The sequence below is a fragment of the Mytilus californianus genome, unplaced genomic scaffold, assembly GCF_021869535.1.
Source record: "Mytilus californianus isolate M0D057914Y unplaced genomic scaffold, xbMytCali1.0.p SCAF_4, whole genome shotgun sequence".
Lineage (NCBI taxonomy): Eukaryota > Metazoa > Mollusca > Bivalvia > Mytilida > Mytilidae > Mytilus > Mytilus californianus.
In genome coordinates this window covers 63649397-63658866 of record NW_026262690.1, presented here as the reverse complement: position 1 = coordinate 63658866, position 9470 = coordinate 63649397, and the positions used below count along the sequence as shown (strand labels likewise).

The 9470-nt window shown below is 32.9% G+C and overlaps 1 protein-coding gene across 1 annotated transcript; it reads right to left on the bottom strand.

Annotated features, from left to right (window-relative positions):
• Nucleotides 1-4397: 4397 nt before the first annotated feature.
• LOC127736972 (uncharacterized) lies at nucleotides 4398-6494 on the bottom strand. The gene has a single exon (XM_052247531.1). It carries the CDS (start codon nucleotides 5930-5932, stop codon nucleotides 4541-4543), a length of 1392 nt encoding a protein of 463 aa, XP_052103491.1. The 5' UTR covers nucleotides 5933-6494; the 3' UTR covers nucleotides 4398-4540.
• Between the last annotated feature and the right edge of the window lie 2976 nt (nucleotides 6495-9470).

Here is a 9470-nt window from a genome sequence, read left to right as displayed (position 1 = left end):
TGGCCAACTATTTTTGGTGTATGGTATGATTGTAAAATGTTTATGTCTGTCTGGCAAGGTTCATCAGACCTCTGCCTCATTTGCATGGATCACTGATAATGTTTATGTGATACTTGTAGACTTTGTAGTAAAACCTTTATATTACAGACTTTCAACATAAATCCAATCATGATAAGTAAAGCAGGTGAGATATTTCAGTGTGTGCACTCTTGTCTTTAATCTATGGAGAATTTTTTAAATTGTAATATCATTATATGGTGGTTTTGTTTTTCAGAATAATGCCACACAAGCCCTATTTTTGGTTAAAAATGGGTGGCTTCTTGTGTATATTTCAGCATGGTTAATTAAAAGATCATGTCTTTCTGAAATAGTAATTCCTCCTAGATTTCTTTCAATCACCTATTCGCAATGAAGTTTAATGTTGTAGATATTTCAATTTGTTCATATAACTGTAAGCTTTATTGCAAGTGGCAATATGTAATGTTCTTTATGTATTAATTATTAATTTATATGTAAAGTTCTTAATGTATTAGTCACTACAAACCTACACTTTTTATTGAACCAAAAGTTAAGATTTAAACTAGTGATGCTAAATTATGTCATGTAATGTAATATGTCTATAGGTTAGTTATACGATATTAAGGTAGGTGATTGCCTTAAAATCTTTCCATAAGTATAGGACATAAAAAAAAGGGGCTAATATGGATAAAAGTTTTCGGTATATATTATTATGCTATGTTTTGATCAAATGAAATATGTTTGAACTATTTATTATTGGTAGAGTAACAACTTTTGTCATCACAATGAACATGTCCTAGTTAACAATTGAAATCTGGGAAAGAAAACATATCTTTTTTGGTATTTAAATCATGATGCCAATGTAGATAAATTTGTCACAGCATTTTCAAAATAGTATGCAAGACATCTGCTAAATATAAGTTTTTCAGATACTATAAACAATAAGTAAAAAAATATATTCTGTGTATGGAATGATTTTAAGATGTACATGTCCATGTCCATTTGAGCTTGGCCCCCCAATTCATGGTTCACTGATCAAAGTTCAGTTTTTGTGTTTAGGTCTGTAACTTGGATACTGTGAAAGTACTTTAATTCGAGGGTATCAATTTTCGTTGTTTGAGCTAAAGTTACCTTTTCATGGGTTCTTAAATTCGTAGATTCTAGTTTTCTGAAGAAAAAAATTAGAAACGAAGATTTTTGAAAGTAATCATATGTTGTTTTATAATGATTTGTAGGCTATTGCAAAATAATGTGTCCATTTTCACTTACTTGTTCATCTTTCATTACGGACAACATTCATCAAATTTTTAATTAAATATTTGCTTTTGGAAATAAGTTTAATCATCTATGCTTATAAATTGTCTTGATTGATGACACTAATTAACCCGAGATCGAATGATCAACAAACATCAAGGGTGTTAATTGGGCCATAAACAAGTCACTTACAAAAAACAGTAACATAAAAAATGCTACAAATGAACTTTGAATTGTAGAATTGATTCTTATGAAATAAAAAAGCAGACCCAATATGATTTTTTTTTTTCATATGAAAATTATGAGGAGATAAAATGAACACGTCATCATCGATATCACCGGAAGTCTGACTTTATTAGATCAAAACTAATTTTTCATGAGAATTAAAAGGTTAAAAGTTGTACAATTTAGGTTTTATACAGATTAAACGTGTAAAATCATGTCTATAGTTGTATTTGTAGTTCATAGTGCATTTATTAATATTTGATGTATTCTCTAAATTATATGCCTGTATCCATGTAGTCAAACTTACATGGAGATCTTTCCAGGTCTTGATGTGGACAACAGTTGTTATATTTCGTTGGACACTGAATTTGTGGATAAAGCCATCTACAAAAACCACGAAAATTAGATACTATTAGAGATAGGTAACCTATATTTGGTTTATGGATTGATTTTTGATTTTAAGTATACAATTTTGTATTGCAGGGTTCAAACTACCTTGACCTAATTGTCATGGTTTATTGGTTAAGATTTCATGATGAGGTGAATTTCTAATATAATTTGAACTATTGATCATCTATAAACAGTGTATGGTATGAAATGATTGTAAGGTATACTGTCAGCCGGGGTTCATCTGACCTTGACCTCATTCTCATGGTTCATTGGTTAAATTTCATTTTTTTGTGGTTTGGTCTGTTTCCAAGATACTATTTATAGCAATAGGTAAACTATATTTGGTGTATTGATTTATTGTAAGGTGTACATGTTTGTCTGGCAGTGTTCCTCTGACCTTGACCTCATTGTCATGGTTCATTGGTCAACACAAAGCTTTTGGTGGTAAGGCCAGTTTCTCATTTTTGTGCTTGAAACAATACATTTTTTAGGTCAACTTCATTTAAGACATTTGGTCATGCCAGGGCCTTTTTATATGTTACTATACAAATTAGGTTTTACTCATTGTTGAAGGCAGTAAGGTGACCTGTAGTTGTTAACAACTTTGTTCTTTGGTTGCTTGTGGATAGTTGTCACATTGACAATCAACCACATCTCCTTATCTTATATTAGTTTATGGAAGGATAGCATGGTGTCCCCTTTTTTATGGATCTTTGGTAATCTTAAAAGTTTTATTTGATACATTAGAATCATTGTTTTAGACTTCCAACTTAAATTCAATCATGATCAGTTAAGCAGGATGACATTTCAGGGTGTGCATATTTTTTTTATAAAGTCCAGGTAACAGTGAAATATAGAAACTTGCCAAATTAACCAACGCCTCCCTAAATTCTTGGTTCAAGAATTTAATGCATTGTGGTCAATTTGGGGAATGAAAATTCAACAGACATCAAAGATAATAGTCTGATTCAAACAAGCTCAGTGAAGAAAAGTACATGTTTACTGTCAAAATTGTCAAGTCAGTGAATGTATCCAAGGCCCACTTTATTAACTTAACTCATTGATTTTGATCTGTTCAATTGTGTTAACTTCTAGTTACAAGACTTAAAATTTTGCTTGTAAAATAGGAATGGTACCATAATTATATAATTACATGGGTTTGAGTCTTGCTTTATCATCTGCAAATTTATTAATGTGCACTTGATTGACTCATGATATAGTTACATATTTTTTTAAATAGTTATTGGCTTTGAACTAGCTTTCAGTAATTGCAAGTACTTTCAGATCTGTAGTTTTCTGTACTTGTGTCTTGTGTTTTTGTTTAGTTGTTTTTGTGCTTTGTGTGATCTGATCAGTTAAGAAGCCCTTTTCAAATGAGTTTTAGTTTGTTGAACTTTGTTCTTATGTTGTGCTGTTACACCTCTGTTCAACCCCGCCACATTTAGTATGTGCATGTCCCAAATCAGGAGCCTATAAATTATTGGTTGTCTTTTGTTGCTGTATATCATATTTGTTTTTTTCGTTTATTGTTTTTGTACACGAATCAGGCCATTAGTTTTCTTATTGGGGCCTTTTATAGCTTGCTATGCGGTATGGGTTCAGCTCATAGTTGAAGGCTGTACAGTGACCTATAGTTGCTAACCTTCTACGTCATGTAATCTATGGTGGAGAGTTGTCTTATTTGCAATCATACCACATCTTCTTATTTTCATATAGCTTTTGTCAGTTGCCTGTTGTCTTAACAAATAAAAGTAACAAGCATTCTGTGAGTATTGCATGGCAATACATAGTCCCCTACCGGTTAAAAATTCATTGTAATGGAACTAAATTCTAACTTGATCTATAACTTGTCATGGTGTAAACTGCATAAAAATATCAAGTCAAAATCTTCAAGCATGACGAAAAAAACTGTTGAAAACTGATTATTTAAGTGAATTTTCTATGTCCAAAAACCATAACTCTGCACAAAATCATCAGACCGCAACAAAATTCAAACTTGATCTGTAACTTGTCATGATAAAACTATATAATAATTATCAAATCAATATCTTCAAGAATGACAAACAAACTTCCACTAAATTCTTCAAACAATTTACCAAAGACAATAAAAAAAAATCCAAAATGTCATTTTGTCTTTTATTATTTTTTTTTAAATGAGTTATTTCCCTTTGAACAGAAATCTACTAATTAATAAGTATTTCTTCAAAAATTTAATTCTAGGGAAAGGGGCTTTAACTGAACAAAGAGAAAAGCTAAAATCGTGAAAATTGAACTTGACCTGTAACTTGTCATGATAAAACAATAAACCAAATATCAAATCAATATCTTCAAGCATGAAGAAAAAAAGTCTGGAAATCTGATTTTCCGGACTGACAGATGGACAGACAGACAGACAGACAAACAGATGGATGGAGTGCAAACCTAAAGTCCCCTTCTACTTCGTCTGTATGGTACTAATAATCAAGGCAATAATGAAATATGAATAATAAAAATTGATGCTAAACACAAACTTATTTACATGTATGCTTGTATTTTTAAAGATGTTAATTTTACAAAAAGAACCCTTATTGAATTGGTAACCAAACATCATGATTTCTCAGTTTATTGGAATTAAATTTCATCTCAAGTTATGAAAATAACTTCTTTATCATGCTCAGAATCCAGAGAATTGAACAGCATGTATTTTTGCCTCCCAGGGGTTCCATTTATTGTATATTTTACACCCAATGTACAGGGTTCCACTTTTGTCAATGTCGAGGGATCTTGGCCAGTGGATGTCAAACTCCTTTGTATGCAGGAAATGGATGCATTCTCCTGTTTGGTTCAGTATATGAAGCATATGGTTGTTATCTGCAACAACGATATTGTTTAATGGTGTAGTCACAAAACTAAAAGGTGCAAATAATTGTTCCTTATTTGCCATTTGATTTCCATCATATGTCCACTTCACTCCATTACTATTGCATAAAGCGACTATCCTACCTTGCCACTTGTCTATTGATAGTAAATCCAAAACATAAATGTTATTGTCACCATCAGTAGTTATTGATCGTGGCTGTGAAAAAATAGGGTTTCCCTTGTTGTCCAAGTGATACCTCTTCTTTTTCTTGCCTTGCATATTCATTATAATAACTTGTCTGGGACCATTGACAGGGAATGGTGGTCCTTTCTCTCTTGCCCCTACAATTATCTGATTGGTTTTGGTTACATGAACTGCAACTGTTTGGAGAGGAGCAACTCGGTATTTTGACTCTGTTATTGTGTCTGTGCTCTTAGAAAGTATATTGAGGTAAGATTCCATAGATGAAATTAGCAAGTCTCCTGATGGTAATAACGCAATGCTTAATGGAGACACTTCATAGGCTTGCAGGGTAAATGTTGATCCTTTAGAAAAGCTTATTTTCTGTACAACTTTTCCATTAGTAAAGCTTATCCACATAAATCCATCATCACAACAGACTAAATCTTCAACAAGTGGCAAATCAGTTTTATACTGTTGTATAACTTTAAATTCAAAATTATTGAACAGGTCAGTGTATTTGTCTTCAGGTTCATGTAACTTTCCATACAACAACTCAAAACTTTGTATATTGCCTGGAAAAAATTCTGGAAGCTTTTTAAACTTTGTGGTTATCTGAAGTGCTTTCATTTCCTCTGCAATTTTCTCCTCTTTATATGTGCGGAAGACTTGAATGGCATTGTTAGAACTTACAGCTTTGCTTATAATGTTATTTCTAAGTTCTAAATCCTGGAGTTGTTTTTCAGATTTATTTTCCTCATGATTTACTGACTTCATCAGTTCCCTATGTTTCTGATCAAGTTCATTTAAAATTTTTCGTGTCAACTTGTTCACTTCATCTTTTAAAAGATTATCTTGATTAAGAACTTTCTTCTTCTCTGTATCAAGTTTAAGTTTTTCAGAAGATTTTATAGCTCCAAGTTTAGATTTCCCACTAAATATTTCTGATAATTTCTGTTTTACTTCAGAGTTCATACATTTAATTGACTCCATAGCCAAGTCATAAGCCTCATTCATTACAGTCATCTTGTGTTCATTATGGGTTTTTGCTATACATGATGGACAGACAACTTCCTCACAGGTTTGACAATATAAGCAACATATTTGTCCAGTGTGAACCCCACATTCAATACTGTGAAAATCTGGATCACTGGAATACTCTTGGTATTCAGCTATGTCTTTGATATCAATTATTTTATGCTGGTCTGATGATTTAACTTTTTGGTGAATGTTCTTACATCTTGAACACACGAGGAAGTTTCATTGCAGACATTTCCATTTGATTTCACTAGATTCCTCGCACAGTTGACAGGATATTGGAGCCTGCCCCTCCTGTAAAGATTTAGACATAGCCATGGTCTTCGTCAAATGTTATATTTCATTTTGTGCAGTTTCATAACTTCATCCTGATCTCATTATTTCTTATTGTGGTCCGTTTGTCCCTGTATTTGTCCCTGTATTTGTCCCCCTATACATTTTCGGTCATAGCCCAGTTTCGCCTTTACGGTTCCCTTATTTATACTCTGATATTTGATGGACTTTCAACGTCTTTGGTTGTATATAGATAGCTTTGATAAGATTAGTTAGTGTTCCGGTATTGAAAAGGCGCCAAATTAAAACAAAAATACGGGAAATCTTTCGGACGTGTCGGACTTTATCCGTTCTTGCGTGTCTCACTAATTAGCGACGAGAAGCGTCGAGAAGCGACAAGAAGCTTCTTGTGGCTTCTTGTCGCTAATTAGTGAGAAAGGTTCTTGCATTGCATTCAGCAATATAGGGGCAATATCACAGATACTTAATTGTCTCTGAAAAAAAATAAACCTTTTGGGATTAATAAAGGTGTATTTGATCTCTTGGTTGCTGCTAATAAAAATGTTATAAAAAAGGAGAGGTCGGAGAAAGGGAAGAAAAAAGAAAGATTCCTTATCCGCATTAGACACTGAGGAGAACTATTATACAGGTTTAAATGCACTGTCCCTATGTGTCTTTTGCAGTTGAGCAACCGACTCTTGGCAACTGGCATTTTTTTCTTTTTTTTACAAATTCAATAAGTCTTTAAGTTATAGTATAAAACGATTTAACTGATAATGCACACGAGCTACATCGCCATGTACATAGCAAATAATCCAAATGTTAAGTTCTGCATTTTATCATCTACAGATTTACAATGTATGGCACATTATATTATACTATAAAATATGTATCATGTTTCATGATTGCTTATATTGTTGCTTGTAAATGCCTCCTGTAGGACCTTATAATTAATGGGAATAATAAATTATTTAGTGCCTGTGAACAACATATAAACTACTGTGATTTTAAAAAGAGTAAACTGTGTATATATGTCTCTGCTATAACGTTCGCGCCGCTAGCGATAACGGTTTTGTTATATAGAAGTAAAAGAAAAGGCCAGTTTTCAAGGACCCTCATCCATAAATTAAATTATATTTCAGAAATTCGAGTTTACGGTAACGGATCCCTGCAAATGAGAAGATTTAACTCATCTCATTCGGATGATATAAGAATACTAGCGAACAAACCCATAGTCATTCGTAGCAGCAAAATTGCTAGTGCAGGCAATTTCACGCAAATGACTGATATGTTTGAATGTTTTTCAGTGTTTATGTTTCATGTTTGTTCCTTCTCCTTGTTTTCATTACAGGACTTTGAATGAAATCGTCATCAGATCAAAAGACTTATTAACGCTCAAATAAATAGGTAAAAATTCAAATTGTTTTCATGCAAACAGCTTTTTGGGACTTGGTTAAATGACAGGGTCAACCAGGTACCATGCAAAGAGTAGGAAATGCTTATTCTCCCGGGCCACGTCATTTCACTCCTAAAGTCTGTCTAAGAATATATTACTTCCTTACTAGGAACATTTTATCGGGTTGTCATCACGATTTGGTTGACCATTATTCAATGTTCCTTTCACAATGGTTATGAATATGCTCACGTTGTCGTACTCCTAATCCGTTTTTGTCTCGCCTTGACGGAGTCAAAAAGCGAGACATAGGTATGCTGTTTCCGGCGTCGGCGGCCGTGGCGGCGCCGATCAACAATGTATTAGTTTGTGATCAGGTCTAGTTTATGATGAACCGCTAGTGGTAGTGATATTAAGTATGCAGTTGTTTTAGCATTGGCACTTCTTATTTCCATGGAGATTATTTGCCCTCCTCTCAGTCATGGTCTATTGAATTTAAAACTTTTGCTTAGTTTTCATGTATAAGTTTATGATTAGGTCAGTTTAAGGGGAACCGTTAGTAGCGTAGGTCAATGATAATTGGTATGCAGTTGTATAAGCATTAGCACAATTCATTTCCATAAAGGATATTTGGTCCTTACCCCTCAGTGATGGTCTATTGACCTTGAAATTTTTGCTTAGTTTACATGTACACAAAGGCACATGGAGGTCTCCGAATTGGAATGTGAAAATTCAAATTGATCACATACTGAGGAATCAAAAATCATTATGAAGGTCGTCACTCAGATATGAGAATAAAAAGTGGTACAGATGTCTATGGTGGCTATTATACCTAGTTGTTGGAAATATCAGATTAACATTTTTTAAAAAGTGTTAAATACGAAGCAAGATCACATAGACTTCCATAAACTTAAACAACCTGAAATTAACCAAAAAATCGACATCGAATTGAGAAATAAACTTGAGATCCTATACAACATGAGAGCAATGAGATGGATATTAACTTTGGAGAATTATACAGGAACAAGTAAAGACATTTTAGGATTCAAGAACAAAGAATGGTAAATTGTTTTTTTTTTCTTGATTCAAGTTCGATGGGATACATCAACATAGTCATAATTTGTTTTTATTAAAGTATCAATTAGATGACATCATCTATATAGTTCTAGGATCATAGAATTCTTTTCATTTTTATTGAGAAGCCCCTGAATGAAGTTTTTCTCATACCATTACAAGGAATAAGTCAGCGAGTTGTATCACATAAGAATGCAGACTATATTCTAGTATATAAAAAAACACATCCACAAAATGATGCATTTAAGAAAGGAGCACTGCTCCATGTCATCTTTTTCGATGTTTTTTTTTCTCCATGAAAGTCATTAAAAGGGTAAATGAAAAGTTGAAATTTCACAGAAAATTAAAGCATATGATAAAGGCTTAAATCATTATACAATAGCATGTCCTCAAAGTGTTAGTAGATTTATATTGATGTTTTAACTCTTTGATTAATCATATGAATCTCTTGATTTAGATGTATTTGTTAATTTATCTTTCTAAAAAAATTGTTCTGGCACATACCGTGAAGAGAGAACTCCAGAAACATGTATCATGTGGAGAATCTTGTACAACAGGCATGTTCACAGTTTTTATGGAAAATTTTCTTTCTTCAAACTGTTTGAAATACATCAGGTATTGTGTGAATGCCAAACAAAATTCAAGTACTATCAAAAGCGTTTTGTGTTCGTATTGGCCTACAAAGCAGCCAACAATGTGATAGTGGTATGACGTAAATACTACACGGAGGTCCTTAAGAATGAAATTATACATTCAACTACATCCAAGGCCGTACGCTCCACAGAG

Excerpts from the sequence above, each read along its gene's own strand:
- LOC127736972 (XM_052247531.1), bottom strand. The coding sequence starts at position 5,932 with ATGACTGTAATGAATGAGGCTTATGACTTGGCTATGGAGTCAATTAAA.